Here is a 24,200-nt window from a genome sequence, read left to right as displayed (position 1 = left end):
ATCCCCCCTAAAATTTTCTCAACGGATTTGGACGTTTCACAAAATTGACCCCTGGAACTGTCAAATCCACGGACATCCGCGGATCCGCGGAAAAATCTCATCCCTGATTATGGGGGTTCGGGGGTGCTCCCCCAGAAATTTTTTAAAAGAGCAAGTCAAATTTTGTATATTCTAGTGAATTTTAATGGGTATGAAGTCCTCTGAAACAAAGAAAACTCACTTCAAACTGCTCTCACTCGTAAAACAAACTAGAGCTGCAACTAGGGATGGGTATTGAGAACTGGTTCCTTTCGGGTATCGTTAAGAAATTATTCAATCCACCGACATCAATAACCTTTTTGCCGAACGATTCTCTTATCGGTCCTTCAGAGTGGCTGTTGTTTTGGGGGGTGTTTGTCAGGAAAATGATCATTTCTCTACATTGATTACAGACCCTGCAGCGGGTCTGTAATTGACTTTTCTGCAGCGCGGATTTGCTTTGAACCTTGAACCAATCGAAGCAGTGATTCACAGATCTAAGCAGTGCTTCGATTTGCTGCTTCGTTGATTCATTGTTTTATTTCGCTTTATCTTAATTTTTCCCAGCTAAATCCTAAAGAGCATATGTCTGTGAGTAATATTTATCTTTTTTATGTTAAACCAACCTGTTATGGTCTTCTGAAACAGTTGATAGATGTATTTTAGAACTTAAAAACGGGACCAATGCTAAAGCGTTAGCATGTCTATGGCATTTTCATTGTTGAAGTTAGCATTAAGCTGTTCGCATCTCAGCTTGTTTGTGTGCAAGTTTTCTGTATAATAATTAATGGCTCAACGTTCGTTGTCGTAAAAGAGTGAAATTGTATTTTTTAATTTTTATTCATATATTAATAATAATAGCAACAACAACAATAATAGTAATAATAACTCATAATAACTAAGAATGCTATAATACAATTTTAGAGATTGAGACAAAAAGAACCTGATGAAACAAAACACAACAGAAAAGATAAAACCAACTAACAATGAAAATAAATAAATACATACAGAAATAAATAACTGTTTCCTGTGAACACCTAGTGACTCTTACACCCCGACTTCATCCCTGTTTTATTTAAGTTTAATGACAATTTGCTTCGGTCAAACCATATTTTCAATTTGTTCATTTCTTCAGTGATTTCCTCCAGAACTATCTGCCCAGCTAGAAAACTGCTGCATCCTAGTAAGAGCAGAATACTACTGGAATTAATTTGAATAAGGAAAGTTGTGTTTTTTTCTCACCATTTAAATCAATTGACACCTCTTTCCAAATGTTGTAATACAAGCAAACTCGATCAAAATGTTTTTTTCCTCCCAAAACGAGATGTCCTGCGCTGATGTGCAGCAGCCAGCTGGGATCAGCTCAGAGGTATGGAGAGACATTCATGCCAAAATGTCTGAAAGGAAATGCTTTTGACAAAAACTACAGATTTTATTTATGTCCAAAGATCAAGGATCCAGTGACCAATTTAAAATATTGTTGACATAGAAAACCTGTAAAGCCTACTTTTAGCACAGAGAAAATTCACGAGGTATCGATAAGGTAATCGATAAGGAATCGGATCGATAAGCGGAATCGATAATGGCATCGATATCGATAAAATCTTATCAATACCCATCCCTAGCTGCAGTTAATGATTATATTAGTAATCGATTATTTTTTCCAATAATCGTTCTTTTTGTTTTTTTACACGTGAGTTTTGCCATTATTTCTTTGAGTTATTATTAAAAGGCCTTTATCACGCAACATCAAAGTTTGAGCATGCAACAAAGTTATGATGTTATATTCTCGTCAAAAACATACCTGGAGTAGTGTTTTGTTTTATTTTGCACATACACACATCACCGACACTCCACAAAGAGATTTCCATCAGGTTTCACCCGATTATGAGCATTTTTAGATGCCTACAGCAACTATCTCAACCACTGACAACATAATACATATTACATTGTCTGTTTCTCTAAAACTGTATTTTAGCATTATTAGTTATTATTACTATTGTTATTGTTGCTATTATTATTATTAAAATATAAATAAAAATAAATAAAAAATATTACAATTCATAATACATTTGACTCTTTTATGACAACAAAGGCTGAGCCATTATTATACAGAAAACAAATGCACACAAACTGTGCTGAGATGCGAACAGCTTAATGCTAACTTTAACATTGAAAACGCCATAGACATGCTAACGTGTTAGCATCGGTCCCGCTTTTAAGTTATAAAATACATCTATCAACTGTTTCAGAAAACCATAACAGGTCGGTTTAACACAAAAAAGGTAAATATTACTCACAGATATATACTCTTTAGGGTTTTAGCGAGGCAAAATTAAGATAAAGCAAAATAAAACAATGAACCATCGAAGCAGCGAGTCGGATCAATGCTTCATTAGTTCAAAGCAAATCCATGCCCTGCTCTACTTGGGGAAGGTCTGCCAATGTTCCCACGAAGACAGAGAGGGGAAGGACCGTGGCTCATGGCAAGCAGTAAACAGAGTGGAGAGGAGTGAAAATTCACACAGTCCCTTCCTCCGCAGTGCGGCGCCATCCATGCTGACATTGGGCTGCTTTAATTAGCGCAGAATGGGATGTTGCTTTGACAGTTAGAGTATCATATTTCGGCCTCAAAACGTGAGTATGCTTGGTTAAATTTTCCAAATGACAGAAATCCGTCGTGGTGATGGAGAACTTTAACTCATGTGCTATACCTACCTTACTGTATTTGAGGGCACAGTGGCAGAGACGCTTCGAAATCCAACCACTCACAGCTCGTGTAACAGATCAACTCGCTTCGGTTTCATTTCCGGTAATGGCGACCTCCATTATTGCACAACACTATAGAATTCTTTGGTTTTCAACTGATTTGTGTCAAAGTAAAACATTAAAATAGTTTTTTAACTAAGCCACTGAGAACTTCTGATGGAAATGATGGAAACTGAATTTCGATTGACGGATTTCCGTCATTTGACGGACAACTAGCACCCACGCAAACAAACAAACAGGGGCGATAACATAACGTCCATCTTCGTTGGAGGAGGCAATAAAACATCATTGTAACGGGGGGCACAGCCCTCCGTTCATGTACATGACCCCATGTGCTTTCTCAAACTGACTTTGGTGAACTCTCAAACAAGGTTAAATACTCAAAGTGTGATTTCACAGCACACAGACTGTGTTCAGCTCTGTCTGAAATAATGCAAATGTATGTGGGAATTAATCAGCACAAGTGCTTTAAAAATACTCAAATGCAAAATGGCTTCTTCTAATAAAGCTTTTGAGGCTGCAGAGAGGGATGTGTCTGTGCTGCCCAGACAGATTTACGATTGCAGCACAGCAATAAATTTCAAATCTGTTTTTATTCTACTTACTTTCATCGGGATCATTTCTGATACACTCTGAAAAATGTGCTCATGAATACTCAAATTTAGTGTTCCACTTTTTTCTTTTTTTTAAAGCATATGCATTTCTCTCTTCCTCCTTGTGCTAAAGTACTTTTTTTTCTTGTGAGTCTCAGGAATATGATTTAACTAAATTATAATCACAGCAATACACTGCGGTGGATCATACCTGCCTCTGGGCTAATTATTAAATGAAAGATAGTTCCCCCCTAGCAACCCAAAGTGAACGATTCATCTTGCTAATACCCACTTATTAAATACCGTCATGCACCTTGTTAAGCTGTATTTGCATTTGTAATGATGCAGTAAAAATCTGAAGTATGCTTACAGGCAATCCTGATGTATGCTTTTTGGCTTTTCTGGGTTCCAGTGGTGCTCCAGGCGACGCACTGACACCAGTACTCATCCAGGCCGAAGATGTTCTCCACCTGCTGCCTTGTGATTTCAATCGTCACTTGCATAACAGGCAACGCTGTAAAGTAAAAAAACAACAGCATCACATCATCAGAAATGCTGGAAAACAATGAGGTAATCAATATTAACCTGCGTGGAAGTGGAAGACTTCAATGGCAATAAATACTGCTCAGCAGATAGAGAAACAAATGTGCTGAAATGAATCCTTTAGTGCATTTGTTCTCCGAACTAAACCAGCGAAGTCATTAAAGCCAGGCAGAATACACAAACAGAGAACCATAATCATATATAAACATGGCGCTTGTTAATTGGGAAAAATGAGACGAGAGCCTCGCAGCCATCCTCGCTGTGTAATTGGGCAGTGTGAAAACGGCAACAGTTGGGAAGGGCTTGGTAAACCGTCTAAAAATAAAAACACTCACTGTGACCTGCTTCTATTAAATCCCAGAGAAGGGAAGATTTCACAATATAGAGAGCAATTTTTTTTTTTTTTACAACACTGTAGATTGTGACGAGCAATAACGGTAGAGAGAACATTTTTATCAGCTCAACGGAAAAACACAGTTACACTTCAGGATTAAATTAATCCAGCAATATTGTGTCAGGCCATTGTTTTGGACCTGTACTCCAAAATCTGGAGCGTTTTTATTTTATTTTTTTTACCAAGCAACAACCTTGATCCCTACAATGTGCCCTACTTTCTCCCCACTTCAGTCCCTCTGACTGAGAAACTGCCAAGTTTTCCTTCACTTTCAGCTCTGCTTGTCTGATCTGTTCTCTCTCTGGAGTCTTTGGGTGTTATAGTTGTTTATCTCTTCACACGAACAAAGAACATTTTACAGTCGCACCGAGCACAACCGAGGCTGACACCGTTGCATACTCAGAGCTCTTCAACTTCCATTTACATAAAAGCATAGCTAACGCTCGCACACACTTGATCTGTCCGCGGTGATCATTTCCAGCTCCAGTCTGAGGCCGGACTAAACGGCACCTATCAGGTCATCAAACCTACGCGGCAGCTACACAAAGCCCTCACACTCATGCAACGTATTCATCAACCCAACATGGAAACACTTTGTAAACAAGCTCTGTGGATCTGTGTGTGCAAACTTTCCTGCTCGTGATTTGAGCTGCAAGAGAGCAGAGCTGCTCCATCGCCTGCAGGCACACAGTGATGAAGTTGCTGCAAGGGTCATAGCAAACGCTCGTGTGTTAGTGCCTAAACGTGGGAGAGATTTCACTATATCTGCTCGCGATAAATGTGTGTACACGTGCAGCCAATCCAGCCCTGCAGCACCACTAAGAGCATCAACAACACCCTGTGCTGTGTGAAACATAGCACAGGCGTGCTGTCATCCATGTTTCGCTCACAGCTGGTTCAAAAATAACGGGCAGAGTGCCTCACACGCCTCGGCCTCGGGTGCTGTCTCTTGTTGGATTTTTTGTGTGTGTGTGTGTGTGTTTAGGGGCCTGAGTGGGTGTGGAGTGTACATTTTGTGTCTCCATGATACATATACTGCACTCATGCTGAAGATAAATGGCTGAAGAATTTGTTGCAATAACATCAGTGCTGCCAACTCCTCAGTAAGAAAAGTAGCTATTGGCTGTCCTAAAAGTCACTAGAATTCACTAAATGGCATCTTTGCATATTATCTGCATAATATGATGTCATAACAGATGCTGTAGGAAAAAAGAATAACGTGGGAGAGACAAAAAAGTGAGTAAAAACACCTTAATAATATAGAAATATATTTAGAATTAAAAATAAACTTGATTCTTGGTTTGTTTATTTATTTTGCCATTAAAATTGGCCATCACTTCTCAAAATAAAATAACAACGATCAGATCAGTGATTTGCAGCAGCAGTGATTTAGGTGAGAAACAATTTTTTAGTTTTAGATCCCGCTCTAAAACAGGGCAGGATCAGCCGCAGCGCCATCGCACGTGTGTGATTCATTTGCACTTCGGATGCGGATGAGTGTAGCTCGTCCGCTCTGCTGCCACAGGCGGAGCACACTGTGTGTACTGACCGCGTGTGACTGCTTTAGGGCAGTGGGGACTTCACGGCAGCACCCGCTGCCACTGGGTGAGAACAGAGACTGTGAATCAATACGTGCTTTCACTTTTGAGTCGCCAAACACCGGAAAAGTCTCCAATAATGCCAGGAAAACTAGACAGATTTGTCGCTAGTCTCTTTTGAGAAAATAAGTCACCAAGAAAGTCGCCAAGTTGGCAAAGCTAAATAAGATGCTACAGCACACACCCCCTCCCTCCACCCATTAAAACATGCAAAGTTATAGCAGAGATCAGTGAATTAACATTTTGCTTGAGGTGTTTGTGTGATAGCCCTGTGACAGACTGGCGTCCTATCCAGAGTGTATCCTGCCTCATGCTCTGTGACTGCTGAGATAGGCTCCAGCTCCCCACGACCCTTGACTGGAGTAAGCAGATGAAGATGAGTGAGTGAGTGAATGTTTGTGTGATAACTGCAATGATGTCTATTGACGGCAGCAGTTAAACAGTGGTTTCTCTTCCTGACCTCTGACCTAGCATACACAAGGTCAAAACCAGAATATCCTTGAATGCCGATTTTGCCCCAGTTTATCCAAAGATTCTTCAAGCTGCAGTCCTTTTTATTTTCATGATCAGACATGTGCATTTTTTCCCCTTCAACAGTGTATTAAAATAAAGGATTCACAATATTATATCGCCAATACAATCAAAATGAAAAGAAGAACACCATGAATAATCTGAAGCCAGAAGAGATCCTGTTGGGGAGAACTACAGATAAAATATGTACATATTTCATATGAGGGTTTTGCTGGATTTTTTTTTTTTTTTTTTTTGTAGCTGTCAAGACTAACTTTGGTTACATTGTTTTTGCTTGGTTTGCCGAAATGAGCCAGTGGGGAGACTAATGCTTAATTAAAGCTTTACTAAAAGCAGTTTTCCTGGATGCAAGTCAGTTTCCACTGAACACACATCGAACCTCGCACATATGTTTCCACCTTGATGTCGTCTGGGAACTCTCACAGAGCAAACTCACTATATTTGCCATGGCATTCCCCCAGTATGAATACCAGCAACAAAACCACTTGTACGCTTATGATATAACATGGAAAGGATAGTAAATTATAACACCTATGCTACCAGTGACCCACTTTGCAATTCAATTAGAGGTCCAAACCTTGGACTGGTACAGTATATTTCCATATGAGATAATTTTTTGTAAATTTTGTAAAAGAAAATCTTTAAAATTACATCTTGGTTTCTTCAGAAGATAATGTGGCAACATTAAGGAACAGACAGAAAGACAGATGAAGGCTACTCAGTATCCTCTGGGTACAACAACACCTCCATAAGCTGATGTAAATGTGCTAAAAAGGAATTTAAAAAGCAATATGTATGTTTGTACAGGCTTTTATAAAAGTGACACAACATTAATGCAAAAATCAAGTTCATGCAACTTTCCCAGATTTCCAAAGACACGGACAGGTAGAGCGACCCGCGATCAAACTCAGGTCTACATATCAGTAGTCCAACTCCACTGATGGACCAGCGTGACGCATTTTTCCAATGTGTGTGCAGTTTAAAACCAAAGTGCTTGTTTTAAATCTGAAGACCAGAGGACAGAAAAGCTGGGTGACATCATTGTAACACATGCTGTTTTTTCCAGCAATGTCTCACCATCATCATCATCATCATCACCATCACGAAGGCAGTGACCAAGATCATATTGATTTGAGTGCCTGACATTCAAGTGTGTGTGTGTGTAAAGCATTGCTGTGCAGCTCTCTGAGCCTCTGCCTCAGAGACAGCAGCAGTATTTACCATGTTTGTGTGCCATATACATGTATCATACAGAAGTGGATCAACACAGCCAGCCTACACAGTTTGTGTCCCTCAGTGGTTCCCCTTAAAGCACCATACTAGACTGGATGCACAAACAATAGTCACAAGAGCAGAACATTAAAATATTCTCTACAGCAACAGAAAAGTACCCATATTTTACAGCAAAATGCAATTCAATTCACATTTAGTCACATAACCACTTAAACCACTGGACTACATTTGAGACATCAAGGCAACATAACGTTACTTAAGGTACATAATGTTGATATTACTGTGTCCAATGCATTTATCCCCTACTCTAAACAAGAATTTTAAATCATTATCAATGCATAAGAGCAGTATTGCAGAAATTCTCTTTGATGATGTTGATACAATGTTAGCTAACATTCATTAATCTCATTCCTCACACCTGAAAGTACTGGTCTGTATTCAAACACACAACAGACAGTCAAATGCTATTCTATCAAGCACTATAATAATAATAATCACTTATTTACACACTATCAACGAGGTCACCATGAGAACAAACACAAAATATTCATAATAAATCACTGTTATTACCTCCACCAACGAAGTTGAAGGAGGTTATGTTCTCAAACCTGGTTGTTTGTCTGTCTGTTTGTTTGTTTGTGAACAACCTGGAGCCCACAATTTGTCATATATTGTTATGAAATCTTTACTGAAGATTCACTGGTGAAGAACTAGGATGCACTAAGACGCACTAGGATAGGCGTGTCTGACTCCTGAAGATGAACAGCACAGTCTGAGGTAACATGCACTGCTCATATCAACTTTTAATTCACAGTAAGAACACAAATGATAAACCAGGCCGAGCCGTTTATTTTTTTTAAGTCTGTGCATGTGGTTGTGTGTGGCCTCTTAACCCTCAAGCGACCGAGTGGGGTCATTTATGACCCCGGCCATATATTTTTGTGCACCGTTTTTCTAATTTTAATCCGAAAAAAAAAGTTTCCTACCATGAATTTGTCATTCTATTTGTCCTGCCATTTGTTCATAGTGTTTTGCAAGGATCGGCCAATCCGTGTGGCATGTATAATCCAAACTTGTGCAGGGTCACTTATGACCCTCCTAGGAGGCTCTATGAGATTTTTGACAGTATTGTAATTTGCAAACTCTAATTATATTTTATTGTTTTGCAAGGGAGCATGGCCAACAGACCTAGAATAGCAAGATTTACAGTTGCACAAGTGTTGAGACTGATTCTTGATGCCCAGAGTGAGGATGAAAATAGTTTCATTGATGGAGATGATTCAGCATCAGACAGTGAAGAGCGTATCTCTGTGATGTCAGACCACACTGATATAGGCATATTGACATATTTGCTAGTCACCGGTTCTTCTATATTTTGATGCTATAATTGTCCTACTGTTGTGTGGGCCGCTGAAGAGGAGGTACTGCTGGCCCACCACCACAAGATGGCGCCCTGCTTGAAGTGTGGGCTTCAAGCACGAGAGGGTGTCGGATTTGCTGGAGGTGACAGCTGTCATCAATCAACACAAGCTGTCACCCATCACCACCACTACAAAGACCAGACTGCAACTCCACCTCCTCGCCGAGAAAGGTTTTCCCTCCTTTACTTAATACAGACTGTGGGATTACTGAGTGTGCGAACTCACACTCATCTGGACTGTCTCTGTTCTCTGCCAGCAGTACCGGGTCTGACTGCTGAAGACAGCGGCCACCTGGGGTGCAGGGCTTGGTGGCTCCGGTGTTCTTCAGCTCCGTTGGTGTTGGAAGCTGTGTGGGGATCCAGCTCTTCTCTCTCCAGGCATCTTCTATCGTCGAGCCTGCCCACACGTCACCTGGTGTATGATTGACAGTCCACCATATTGTTATTGTCTGTACGTTGTTGTGCGATTCACAACATTAAATTGTTACTTTTTGGCTTATCCATTGTCCATTCATTAACGCCCCCTGTTGTGGGTCCGTGTCACGACACTTTCACAACAGGATTTCTCGGCCAGCGTCATGGATCCCGAGGGGCGTCAACCATCGCTTGAACAGCCAATGGGAGAGCGAGGTGCACAGGTAGGAGGCGTGTTGGGTGAGCTGCAGCACATCTTAACCGCCTTTGCCGCTCGGTTGGACTTAGTTACCGAGCAGCGCAGTGTTCTCAATCGCAGGATAGAGGCTCTCACCGCCCAGGTGGAAGCGCATGCTCAGGGCGCTGCTGCAGCACCTCCTCCTGCTGACCGTGTGCCAGAAACAGACATTCCGCTGGTCATTCAACGACCCCCCCCACCTTCCCCTGAAGCATACATAAGCCGTACGGAGGCTGTGTGGAGACGTGCGCGGACTTCTTGATGCAGTGCTCGCTCGTCTTTTCACAGCGTCCCGTCATGTACGCGTCAGACGCCAGCCGGGTGGCTTACGTTATAAACTTGCTTCGAGGAGATGCACGCGCCTGGGCTACGGCGCTTTGGGAGCAGAATTCACGGCTCCTAACGGTTTATACCGAGTTTGTGAGGGAGTTCCGACAGGTGTTCCACCACCCTCATAGAGGCGAGACCGCTTCAAGTGTGTTGCTGTCGATAAGACAGGGTGTCGGAGCGCAGCAAAGTATGCAGTCGACTTCCGCATCGCGGCAGCGCGAGCCGGCTGGAATGCTGTTGCGCTCCGCGCCGCCTTTGTAAACGGACTGTCTCTGGTCCTCAAGGAGCACCTGGTGGCGAAGGACGAGCCGCGGGATTTAGATGGGCTTATCGACCTGGTTATACGGTTAGACAACCGATTAACAGAACACAGACGGGAGCGAGACGAAGGGCGTGGTCAGGCACAAGCCGTCTCTCTTCCTCCCGGGTCTGAAAGGGAGCCGACTTCCCCACGCTCCACTGCCAGGGCTCTCCACGTGACAACAGCTCCCCCTGCTGACGTTGCTATGGAAACGAGCAGGGACAAAAAACGATCAGATCAGAGACAAAGGAGGCTGATCTGTGGAGAGTGTTTTCTCTGCAGCTCTACTGAGCACACACAGAGAGAATGCCCCAAACGATCAAAACAGCAGCACTCGTCCTTAGAGACTGGGCTAAGGGTGGGTCACAATACCCACGCGGGGAGACCCCGTAAATCTGCACGAATCCCAGTCACGATGCTGAGTGAGGATTTAACCCTTCACGCCCCAGCACTGGTGGACACGGGGTCGGAGGGAAATCTGCTGGATAGCAGATGGGCAAAGGAGGTTGGGCTCCCTCTAGTGGCCTTACCGTCACCATTGTCGGTGCGGGCACTAGATGGCACCCTTCTTCCACTAATCACACACCAGACTCAGCCAGTGACATTGGTGGTGTCTGGGAATCACAGGGAGGAGATTGTGTTTTATGTAACACCTTCTACCTCCCGAGTGATATTGGGTTTTCCATGGGTGTTAAAACACAATCCCCGGATTGATTGGCCGTCTGGGGTTGTGGTTCAGTGGAGCGAAACCTGCCACCGGGAGTGTTTAGGATCCTCGGTTCCACCCGGTGTGACAGCTAAGGAGGAGGTTTTAGTCCCCCCCAATCTGGCGGCGGTGCCAGCCGAGTACCACGACCTTGCTGACGTCTTCAGCAAGGATCTGGCACTCACGCTGCCCCCGCACCGTCCGTACGATTGTGCCATTGATTTGATACTGGGCGCTGAGTACCCGTCCAGCAGGCTGTACAACCTCTCACGTCCGTAACGCGAATCAATGGAGACCTACATCCGGGACTCGTTAGCTGCCAGGTTGATCCGGAACTCCACCTCCCCGATGGGTGCTGGTTTCTTTTTTGTGGGCAAGAAGGACGGCGGACTCCGTCCATGCATTGATTACAGAGGGCTGAACGAGATCACGGTTCGAAACCGATACCCGTTACCTCTGTTGGATTCAGTGTTCACGCCCCTGCATGGAGCCCAAATTTTCACGAAATTGGATCTTAGGAATGCTTATCACCTGGTTCGGATCCGGGAGGGAGACGAGTGGAAGACGGCATTTAACACCCCGTTAGGTCACTTTGAGTACCTGGTCATGCCGTTCGGCCTCACCAATGCGCCCGCGACGTTCCAAGCATTGGTTAATGACGTCTTGCGGGACTTCCTGCATCGGTTTGTCTTCGTATATCTAGACGATATACTCATTTTTTCTCCGGATCCTGAGACCCATGTTAAGCATGTACGTCAGGTCCTACAGCGGTTGTTGGAGAACCGGCTGTTTGTGAAGGGTGAGAAGTGTGAGTTCCACCGCACTTCTTTGTCCTTCTTGGGGTTCATAATCTCCTCCAACTCCGTCGCCCCTGATCCGGCCAAGGTTGCGGCGGTGAGAGATTGGCCCCAACCAACGAACCGTAGGAAACTACAACAGTTCCTCGGTTTTGCAAATTTCTACCGGAGGTTCATCAAGGGCTACAGTCAGGTACTTAGCCCCCTGACAGCCCTGACCTCCACAAAAGTCCCCTTCACCTGGTCGGATCGGTGCGAAGCCACGTTTAGGGAGTTGAAACGCCGGTTCTCAACTGCACCAGTTCTGGTGCAGCCCGATCCCAAGCGCCAGTTTGTTGTTGAAGTGGATGCCTCTGACTCAGGGATAGGAGCCGTGCTATCCCAGAGCGGGGAGTCCGACAAGGTTCTCCATCCATGTGCCTACTTTTCCCGCAGGTTGACCCCAGCTGAACGGAACTATGACGTCGGCAATCGGGAACTTCTTGCGGTGAAGGAGGCTCTTGAAGAGTGGAGACACCTGTTGGAGGGAGCATCGGTACAATTTACAGTTTTCACGGACCATCGGAACCTGGAGTACATCCGGACCGCGAAGCGTCTGAACCCCAGGCAAGCCCGCTGGTCGCTGTTCTTCGGGCGTTTTGACTTCCAGATCACCTACCGCCCCGGGACAAAGAACCAACGATCTGATGCCCTGTCCCGGGTGCACGAAGAGGAGGTCAAGACTGAGCTGTCAGACCCCCCTGACACCATCATCCCCGAGTCCACTGTCGTGGCCGCCCTTACCTGGGACGTGGAGAAGACCGTCCGGGAGGCCCTGACACGGAGTCCGGACCCGGGGACCGGTCCGAAGAACAAACTGTAGGTCCCACCAGAGGCCAGGGCTGCGGTCCTTGACTTCTGTCACGGTTCCAAGCTCTCCTGTCACCCAGGGGTGCGAAGAACCGTGGCAGTGGTCCGGCAGTGCTTCTGGTGGGCGTCTATGGAAGCCGACGTCCGGAAGTATGTCCAGGCCTGCACCGCCTGCAAAGCTGACCATCATAAGGCCCAAGGCCTCCTCCAGCCTCTGCCAGTGCCTCGTCGCCCCTGGTCTCATATCGGCCTGGACTTTGTCACGGGCCTCCCGCCGTCCCAGGGAAACACCACCATCCTAACGATAGTGGACCGGTTTTCCAAGGCGGCCCACTTTGTGGCCCTCCCGAAGCTCCCGACGGCCCAGGAGACTGCAGACCTCCTGGTCCACCACGTCGTGCGTCTGATTCCATCAGACATTGTCTCGGATCGTGGTCCTCAGTTCTCCTCCCAGGTCTGGAGGAGTTTCTGTAGGGAACTGGGGGCCACCGTCAGTCTCTCGTCTGGGTACCACCCCCAGACGAACGGGCAGGCAGAGCGGACAAACCAGGAACTAGAGCAGGCCCATCTGAGAAGGTGCCGTCGGGTGTGGCGTACCGCCCGCTCTGCCCTGCTCAAAGCCCGGACGAGGGCCAAGAACCATGCAGACCGCCGGCGTGCCCCGGCCCCTGCGTACCAGCCTGGGCAGGAGGTTTGGCTTTCTACAAAGGACATTCCCCTGCAAGTGGAATCCCAAAAGTTGAAGGACAGATACATCGGACCTTTCCCTATCCTCAAGGTCCTCAGTCCAGCCGCAGTGAAGCTGAAGCTGCCAGCTTCACTGCGGATCCACCCGGTTTTCCATGTGTCCCACATCAAACCTCACCACGTGTCACCCCTCTGTGCCCCCGGACCGGCGCCGCCTCCTGCCCGGATCATCGACGGGGAGCCGGCTTGGACCGTGCGCCGGCTCCTGGACGTCCGTCGGAAGGGCCGGGGGTTCCAGTATTTGGTGGACTGGGAGGGGTATGGACCCGAAGAACGCTCCTGGGTGAAGAGGAGCTTCATCCTGGACCCGGCCCTCCTGGCCGACTTCTACCGGCGGCACCCGGACAAGCCTGGTCGGGCGCCAGGAGGCGCCCGTTGAGGGGGGGGTCCTGTTGTGTGGACCGCTGAAGAGGAGGTACTGCTGGCCCACCACCACAAGATGGCGCCCTGCTTGAAGTGCGGGCTTCAAGCACGAGAGGGCGTCGGCTTTGCTGGAGGTGACAGCTGTCATCAATCAAAATAAGCTGTCACCCATCACCACCACTACAAAGACCGGACTGCAACTCCACCTCCTCGCCGAGAAATCAACTACCATTCAGGTAATTTCTCTGCTGACTGACACTGTGTGTGTTTAACCTGAACTTCTATTTGCAGCCGTTTTCCTGGAGTGTTTCCTTATCTGGAGGATTGGAGTTTGGTGTGACAGCGACGGCTTCGCCTCACACCCCAACTCAGATAAGTGGTTGACCAGGAGCTGCACGAGTGTGTGTGATTGGAGGTGGAGGTTTTCCCTCCTTTACTTAATACAGACTGTGGGATTACTGAGTGTGCGAACTCACACTCATCTGGACTGTCTCTGTTCTCTGCCAGCAGTACCGGGTCTGACTGCTGAAGACAGCGGCCACCTGGGGCGCAGGGCTTGGCGGCTCCGGTGTTCTTCAGCTCCGTTGGTGGTGGAAGCTGTGTGGGGATCCAGCTCTTCTCTCTCCAGGCGTCTTCTATCGTCGAGCCTGCCCACACGTCACCTGGTGTATGATTGACATTCCACCATATTGTTATTGTCTGTACGTTGTTGTGCGATTCACAACATTAAATTGTTACTTTTTGGCTTATCCATTGTCCGTTCATTAACTCCCCCTGTTGTGGGTCCGTGTCACGACGCTTTCACAACACCTACCACGTTGTAATACATATTTTCCTCAAACTTTACTTTTTATGATTTATTGTTTTAATTTTTGATGCAAGGAAAAAAAATCCAAAAAGAAATAAAAGGTAACATGCATTTTACAAGACGTAACAGACAAGGGTTGCCTAAATAAATGTAATATTGTTCTATCACTGTGTGTTTTTCTGTAAAAAATGTTACATTATATGATGGACAACGATACGAGGGAGTGAAATAATAATTCATATACAAGTGTTACAATATAAAGTCGGTGGGGTCATAAATCAATCAATCAATCAATCAACTTTTTTTTTATATAGCGCCAAATCACAACAAACAGTTGCCCCAAGGCGCTTCACATTGTAAGGCAAGGCCATACAATAATTATGAAAAACCCCAACGGTCAAAACGACCCCCTGTGAGCAAGCACTTGGCAACAGTGGGAAGGAAAAACTCCCTCTTAACAGGAAGAAACCTCCAGCAGAACCAGGCCCAGGGAGGGGCAGTCTTCTGCTGAGACTGGTTGGGGCTGAGGGAAAGAACCAGGAAAAAGACATGCTGTGGAGGGGGGCAGAGATCGATCACTAATGATTAAATGCGGAGTGATGCATACAGAGCAAAAAGAGAAAGAAACAGTGCATCATGGGAACCCCCCCACAGTCTACGTCTAAAGCAGCATAACCAAGGGATAGTCCAGGGTCACCCGATCCAGCCCTAACTATAAGCCTTAGCGAAAAGGAAAGTTTTAAGCCTAATCTTAAAAGTAGAGAGGGTATCTGTCTCCCTGATCTGAATTGGGAGCTGGTTCCACAGGAGAGGAGCCTGAAAGCTGAAGGCTCTGCCTCCCATTCTACTCTTACAAACCCTAGGAACTACAAGTAAGCCTGCAGTCTGAGAGCGAAGCGCTCTATTAGGGTGATATGGTACTACGAGGTCCCTAAGATAAGATGGGACCTGATTATTCAAAACCTTATAAGTAAGAAGAAGAATTTTAAATTCTATTCTAGAATTAACAGGAAGCCAATGAAGAGAGGCCAACACGGGTGAGATATGCTCTCTCCTGCTAGTCCCTGTCAGTACTCTAGCTGACGGGGACTAACTCGGATAAATAACTCCACTCGCTCATATTAGTCGCTAAAATAGCTTGGTCGCTTGAGGGTTGAAAACGTTTCACAAAGAAACATGACATACAGTGAGAAAAAATAAAACCTGAACTGTGCCCTCAAACGTGAACGTGAAAACAAAGTGTAAATGTTGAGAAATAATTAGACTTACACAGAGGGAACAATGGGAGCAACGGTTGCACAGTGCACACACAGCATCTTTATGTGTGCAAAATCACTTTGAAAAATATTTGTGAATATATACATATTTAGGATTCTGAAAAGCCACAGTCACTGCTTCGTAAAAATCTCCATTTACAGTATAAATCTGGCTAATACACACCTACCTCTGTGAGCTTGAGGGTGCAAAAGTAAAGATCAGTATGGAGAAGCAAAGCATTAAACCTGATGTGAGAATTCCTAAGAAGAGCAATTTGAAGCTCTGCTTGCCAGGCTAATTGCATTCTGTTTCCTTATCTCTTCCTGTCTCCTTAATTACCTAGTTTCTGTGTCTGACACCTTCCAGTAACAGTGCTATGAATCATTCTGTCCAATTTCACTCAATTAATAACTAAGACAAAATAATCACATTGCTTTGTGAACAAAATAGTAGTATATTTTTTATAACAGTTAATCATCACTGAAAATGGCTTTTAACAAATATTTTACCAAGTCAATTGGTAGAACTGTGAGTACACTTAAACCCTGTGAATACCACCACCAAAAATGACTGATATACCCACTCCACTGTCGACTGCTACAAAGTAGCGTGTGTCATGTAATGGGGCAGGGACACACACACACACACACACACACACACACACACACACACACACACACACACACACACACACACACACACACACACACACACACACACACACACACACACACACACACACACACACACACACACACACACACACGTGTGTGTGTCTTTTATATCAATAGCAATTAACAATTAATAACAGTATACTCAGCTGCCTCCAAGGTGTTAAAGAGAGAGGAGGAAATTTACACTTCCACTCCTGCAAGATAGTGAGCAAACACTTAACATTTCTGTTCAACGATAATTAAAATGACACAAATCCCCCTGCCTTTGGTTTTATCCGCAGCCCATTTGTAAAAGAGCTCATATCCCAAAACTCATGGAAACTGCTGTGAAAAATTAAAAAGATGATTATGTGATTGACACTATATAAATCTAAAGCTTAGGGAAAACCCCAGTGATTATAAATTTATTGAAGTGCAGCAGGGCAACCTCATCAGCTGCAGTTGGCCAAAATGAAACACACAATTTCTGAATGTACACAGTTTTGAGTGTCGGTATCTGGGGGTGAGCACCCGGATGTGTTTCATAAACTTTCATAAACACATTTACTAAGCAAATTTTCTAACTTTCAGTTCATTTTCAGTTCATTCATTTATAAGAAAGCCCTTCGTGAAGCTAGGACATCTTTCTACTCATCACTAATTGAAGAAAATAAGAACAACCCCAGGTTTCTTTTCAGCACTGTAGCCAGGCTGACAAAGAGTCAGAGCTCTATTGAGCTGAGTATTCCATTAACTTTAACTAGTAATGACTTCATGACTTTCTTTGCTAACAAAATTTTGACTATTAGAGAAAAAATTACTCATAACCATCCCAAAGATGTATCGTTATCTTTGGCTGCTTTCAGTGATGCCGGTATTTGGTTAGACTCTTTCTCTCCGATTGTTCTGTCTGAGTTATTTTCATTAGTTACTTCATCCAAACCATCAACATGCTTATTAGACCCCATTCCTGCCAGGCTGCTCAAGGAAGTCCTACCATTATTTAATGCTTCAATCTTAAATATGATCAATCTATCTTTGTTAGTTGGTTATGTACCACAGGCCTTTAAGGTGGCAGTAATTAAACCATTACTTAAAAAGCCATCACTTGACCCAGCTATCTTAGCTAATTATAGGCCAATCTCCAACCTTCCTTTTCTCTCAAAGATTCTTGAGAGGGTAGTTGTAAAACAGCTAACTGATCACCTGCAGAGGAATGGTCTATTTGAAGAGTTTCAGTCAGGTTTTAGAATTCATCATAGTACAGAAACAGCATTAGTGAAGGTTACAAATGATCTTCTTATGGCTTCGGACAGTGGACTTATCTCTGTGCTTGTTCTGTTGGACCTCAGTGCTGCTTTTGATACTGTTGACCATAAAATTTTATTACAGAGATTAGAGCATGTCATAGGTATTAAAGGCATTGCGCTGCGGTGGTTTGAATCATATTTGTCTAATAGATTACAGTTTGTTCATGTAAATGGGGAATCTTCTTCACAGACTAAAGTTAATTATGGAGTTCCACAAGGTTCTGTGCTAGGACCAATTTTATTCACTTTATACATGCTTCCCTTGGGCAGTATTATTAGACGGTATTGCTTAAATTTTCATTGTTACGCAGATGATACCCAGCTTTATCTATCCATGAAGCCAGAGGATACGCACCAATTAGCTAAACTGCAGGATTGTCTTACAGACATAAAGACATGGATGACCTCTAATTTCCTGCTTTTAAACTCAGATAAAACTGAAGTTATTGTACTTGGCCCCACAAATCTTAGAAGCATGGTGTCTAACCAGATCGTTACTCTGGATGGCATTTCCCTGATCTCTAGTAATACTGTGAGAAATCTTGGAGTTATTTTTGATCAGGATATGTCATTCAAAGCGCATATTAAACAAATATGTAGGACTGCCTTTTTGCATTTACGCAATATCTCTAAAATCAGAAAGGTCTTGTCTCAGAGTGATGCTGAAAAACTAATTCATGCATTTATTTCCTCTAGGCTGGACTATTGTAATTCATTATTATCAGGTTGTCCTAAAAGTTCCCTAAAAAGCCTTCAGTTGGTTCAGAATGCTGCAGCTAGAGTACTGACGGGGACTAGCAGGAGAGAGCATATCTCACCCGTGTTGGCCTCCCTTCATTGGCTTCCTGTTAATGCTAGAATAGAATTTAAAATTCTTCTTCTTACTTATAAGGTTTTGAATAATCAGGTCCCATCTTATCTTAGGGACCTCGTAGTACCATATTACCCCATTAGAGCGCTTCGCTCTCAGACTGCGGGCTTACTTGTAGTTCCTAGGGTTTGTAAGAGTAGAATGGGAGGCAGAGCCTTCAGCTTTCAGGCTCCTCTCCTGTGGAACCAGCTCCCAATTCAGATCAGGGAGACAGATACCCTCTCTACTTTTAAGATTAGGCTTAAAACTTTCCTTTTCGCTAAGACTTATAGTTAGGGCTGGATCGGGTGACCCTGGACCATCCCTTGGTTATGTTGCTTTAGACGTAGACTGTGTTTCATAATTATTGTATGGCCTTGCCTTGCAATGTGGAGCGCCTTGGGGCAACTGTTTGTTGTGATTTGGCGCAGTACAAGAAAAAAGTTGATTGATTGATTGATTGATTGATTTAAATTGAGAAAAATAGCAAATCCCCACATATGTGAGGCTGGACATGATTTGCATGAGTACGCTTACCCCCCTTGACATAGCGATGTAAAACTACACCTTGATTTAAATTAACATAGTAGTTTCAATGAAAGAGAAAACTAGCATGGTTAAGTCTACACCTGGTTTTGTAGTTGAAACTGTCTTCAAATATAGCTCCAACTGTTCCCTGTGCAGGGAGTAAGGAAATGTTAGAGGAATCTCCAATGACATTATGGGGAAACCCCATTTAAAAAAAAGTGTTTTCTTAAGGATTTTTTTCAGTCCCCAGTGATACAGAAAAAAGAAGAAAAAATATGGAAAAATGTCAGTCTCTGAAAGACAAAAGCTGTTAATTGACTATCATAGGAATATGTTTTTCTATGAAATGTAACAGTGAGTTACATGTATATAACATAACAAAGTCACATGAGCAAAAATATCCGAGGACAAGGATCACTCAGTTTCAGCATGACTAAACTCTCTCTTACTAACTGCATAGCTGCAAACATATCTTGTTTAAAGCAAAATTTAATGTGCAAATTTATTGTCTTATACAGGCCTTGAGGCTTGCTGGTGCTTATCTCAAGATTCTGCAGTGTGAAGTGGATGAAAGTCTACAACTCCCCCTGGATGGGACGTCAGTCTAACGCAGGTTACTTACCACCCAAGTCCATTATCCATTTGAGGGTAGGCGGGGTGGCTGGTGGACTGAGATGATCTAGATTATGTATCTTGTCAAAGGACAGACAGGTAGCATGACGGAAATTTGAACCCAGGTTTACATACTGACAGGCCAGTTCCTTATCCACCAAACTAACTGCTGTACAGGTACATGCATATTGCATGTGCATATTTAATGTGCATGGTTGCAAATATGACGGTGCATCTGGAAACTATTCACAGCATTTCCTTTTTTCCACATCTTATGTTACAGCCTTATTCCAAATTGGATTAAATACATTTTTTTTTCCGCTAAAATTCTACACACATTACCCCATAATGGCAATGTGAAGAAGGTTTCTTTTGGAGATTTAATTTGAATTTTAATTTAATTAGCTTATAATGCACCAAATCACAGCAAAAGCCGTCTCAAAAGTGAACAGATTTTTGCAAGTTTAATAATAATAATAATAATAATAAACTTGAGGATTAATAACATGTACATAAGTATTCACAGCCTTTGCCATGAAGCTTAAAATTGACCTCAGATGCATCCTGTTTCCACTGATCATCCTTGAGATGTTTCTACAGCTTAATTAAAGTCCACCTGGGGTAAATTGAGTTGATTGCACATGATTTGGAAAGACACACACCTGTCTACATATAAGGTCCCAGTTGACAGTGCATGTCAGAGAACAAACCAAGCATGAAGTCAAAGGAATTGTCTGTAGACCTTGAGGCACTAATCTGGGGAAGGGTACAGAAACATTTCTGCTGCTTTGAAGGTCCCAATGAACACAGTGGTCTCCATCATCTGTAAATAGAAGAACTTCGGATCCACCAGAACACTTCCTAGAGCTAGCTGCCATCTAAACTGAGTGATCAGGGGAGAAGGGCCTTAGTCAGGGAGGTGACCAACAACCCGATGGTCACTCTGTCAGAGCTCAAGCATTTCTCTGTGGAGAGAGGAGAGCCTTCCAGAAGGACAACCATCTCTGCAGCAATTCACCAATCAGGCCTGTATGGTAAAGTGGCCAGACGGAAGTCACTCCTTAGTAAAGACACATGGCAGCCCACCTGGAGTTTGCCAAAAGGCACCTGAAGGACTCTCAGACCATGAGAAACAAAACAAAGTTTGAACTCTTTGATGTGAATGCCAGGCGTCATGTTTGGAGGAAACCAGGCACCAGCCCTACAGTGAAGCATGGTGGTGGCAGCATCATGCTGTGGGGATGTTTTTCAGCAGCAGGAACTGCGAGACTAGTCAGGATTGAGGGAAAGATTAATGCAGCAATGTACAGAGACATCCTGGATGAAAACCTGCACCAGACAACCCCTGACCACAGATTGGGGTGACAGTTCACCTTTCAGCAGGACAATGAGCCTAAACACACAGCCAAGATATCAAAAGAGTGGCTTCAGGACAACTCTGTGAATGTCCTTGAGTGGCCCAGCCAGAGTCCAGTCCTGAATCTGACAGAACATCTTTGGAGAAATCTGCAAATGGCTATGCACTGATGCTCCCCATCCAACCTGATGAAGTTTGAGAGGAGCTGCAAAGAGGAATGGACAAAACTACCCAAAGATAGGTGCACCATGCTTGTGGCATCATATTCAAGAAGACTTGAGTCTGCAATTGCTGCCAAAGGTGCATCAACAAAGTATTGAGCAAAGAGTGAGAATACTTATGCACATGTCATTGTTTAGTTTTTTTTAACAAATTTTCAAAAATGTAAACATTTTTCATGTTGTCATTATGGGGTGTTGTTTGTAAAATTTTGATGGGAAAAAATTAATTTACTCCATTTTGGAATAAGGCTGTAACATAATGAAATGTGAGAAAAGTGAAGCGGTGTGAATACTTTCCGGATGCACTGTATATTTCGTTAAAAGCAAAAGTTAATGTTCATATTTATTGTCATTTATTGTGTGCATCCACTACTTCCTTGAAAGGTTGACTCCAGATCACCTTGTGAAGCTTTTCAAAACAAATAGCGGTTGGCTCAAAAGAGGCCCATGGACTAGAGGTTAGCAGCCTTGATTCAGGACACTGCACAGTGGCTGACTTAACAAGCCGCTGTCCGACAAAAATATGATTAAAGTTGTATACCTTTTTTTCAAAATGACACTTTTACCTTCAATAATGCAATAATGCATTTTAACATCATGCTGCTCTGACGTGACCGCCACAAAAATAATCAAATAAAAGTAAATTAATAATATAAAAATAATAAAAGGCAATTTAATGTGTTGTAAAATAACCCCAAAAAAGAAAAAGTTACTCCACAGAAGATAATGTGTGTTCAGGAAAGCCACCATCAAATACTGTGCATGTGATGAAATCATTAGCATCCTAATTAATTAGTATGTTGTGTTATCATCAAAAGGAAAAAGAAAATAATAACAGTAAAGGTTCCTGTTGTTATAAACTGGACTGGAAACACTGAGGTAGGCATTTGTCACTTTTATTTAGAAAACAGTAGAGAATTCTTGGACAGAATGGTGAAATTCTGTTATGCCTGTACTTTTCTGTCTGCATCCAACCTCTTTCCTTCAAGGTTTAATCAGAACTTATCTTTTATTATGCAAATTTTAGTAACTGTGATGCATAACTGCTCAGAAAAATGCAGCCGCAGGAACCGATTTCAAATATTCTATAGATGGCATTTTCCCTTGATAAATGAGTTATGCAATTCATTAATTATTCAACCAGATGCTGATCATTTTCCTCTTGATTAAAAAATGGATTCATTAAAAATGAAACGATTGTTTCTGGTCATAAAAAGCAGGACATGAGATTTTATTTGGACACACCTGACTGACGAGATTTAAAAGGGAAAAACAAGGCACAACATCTAAAAGGTTTTGACCTTGTAAAGTCTTTGAATAATTAAAAGCTAAACAGGATAAGTGCAGGACTTGTACTGCCACACTTTGCATAGAGGAATTTTGATGCACACTGTAAACAGCTACAGACATAATTTTACATACCTTGGCTTAAGATTTTCAAGATCAATTTTCTCTAATTGCCAGACAATCCATTTAATAAAACAATAAATATGTTCAGTCAATCATAATGTCTACTTTATTTCCACATAAAGTAATTTAAAAAGTAACAGTCACAATATTTTTACTTGTTATTCACTATGTTACATTTTCATTGGGTGACTGGTTTACATCTTACTAATAATGACTGCCGGCTCTGTCTGTGGCTGACTTGCAGGTTGGTGTTTAGGTCTCACTGCTCACCTCCCATCCTCCCTCAGGAAGATTGGGGGATCTTTCACCCATGCTTAAGGCCCCCTGACACGAGCATGCCTTTGACTCACGCACTAGCACGACCTGTGTCGTGCTCGAGAGTAAACTCGTTTTTAATGGGTGCAGACAGGACGCGAGAGGGGCATCGGTGCGTGCTATTCCGCACAGAGAATTTTGAAATGTTCAAAAAATTTTTCATGCATAAATGTCGTGCTACGTGGCACGTTCTAATCGCCAACGGGATGTGCAGCTTGTGGAATAAAGTGGAATAAAGAAGATGTGAACAGAGCAAGTGGTGACATCAACGGATCACATCAGAGCGCAGCTTGTCTGAACGATTATAACAAGAAGTTAAATCTGTTATAAACATACTTTAACAGCTGCACACAAGAAGGAAAGAACACACAACTGTTTTACCAAGCCATGACAATGTAAACATGACAAATAATTACCTTTTTAGACGGCTTAAAATGCTTTCTGCAGCTTGTTAGGCACACGCGTGAACGGCTGAAGCTGGAGCGGTCCTCTGTGATTCATGAAGTGATTACAGCCATTTTTAATGGCCAATTTGCAGTGAAAATGATTAATCCGCCACAAAATAATTATTTTATATACGCAGCGTCCAGTGCAGAGCAAGTGGGAGCCACTGGAACAAAGAATGGCGTCCAGCTGGGAACACAGCGGGTGGGATCATCACGACAACGGGTGTGCAAGTGCGTGAATCAAAGTCATGCTCGTGTCAGGGGGCCTTTAGGGTTATGCTTCAAATTAGCATAGGACTGTTGTTACTACAGAGGGCACTGGAAAACAGGATGTTACTGGTGACATATTACAGCTTCTGCTTTTACTGCTATGCAAAGGAAATCTCAAGTTTCTGTTTACAGCAATTAAATCTTTTTCAGCAAAGAACTGTTTGACTGTGCTACCAGGAACTACCAGGCTACAGATTGGTTACAACAGAGTCTTTATAGACTGTATCTTCATGCTATAAGCCAAGGTGAACCTCTATGATGAGGCAGTGCAGTCACTTACACTGAAGTGATTTTTCATGGGTACGACAGAAACATGTGC

General features: G+C 43.4%; 1 protein-coding gene and 1 long non-coding RNA gene across 6 annotated transcripts in view; both read right to left on the bottom strand.

Moving 5' to 3' along the window:
- The window catches only part of unc5a (unc-5 netrin receptor A), a 566,462-nt gene that overhangs the window by 144,184 nt on the left and 398,078 nt on the right, over positions 1-24,200 (bottom strand). For all 5 annotated transcript variants that reach the window (XM_034181446.1, XM_034181447.1, XM_034181448.1 and 2 more), the window contains exon 3: positions 3,751-3,894. In XM_034181446.1, coding sequence (XP_034037337.1) covers positions 3,751-3,894 — 144 coding nt within the window. The remainder of the gene's footprint in view (positions 1-3,750; positions 3,895-24,200) is intronic.
- LOC117520146 lies at positions 5,730-6,041 on the bottom strand. The gene is made up of 2 exons (XR_004563548.1): positions 5,950-6,041; positions 5,730-5,912 (listed from the first exon to the last, which is right to left on the bottom strand). It is a non-coding gene; the product is annotated as an uncharacterized LOC117520146 (long non-coding RNA).

This window comes from Thalassophryne amazonica, chromosome 11, assembly GCF_902500255.1.
Source record: "Thalassophryne amazonica chromosome 11, fThaAma1.1, whole genome shotgun sequence".
NCBI classification, from domain to species: Eukaryota; Metazoa; Chordata; class Actinopteri; order Batrachoidiformes; family Batrachoididae; genus Thalassophryne; species Thalassophryne amazonica.
Note: the sequence above shows the minus strand (reverse complement) of the source record. Positions and strands in the feature narration are given on the sequence as shown.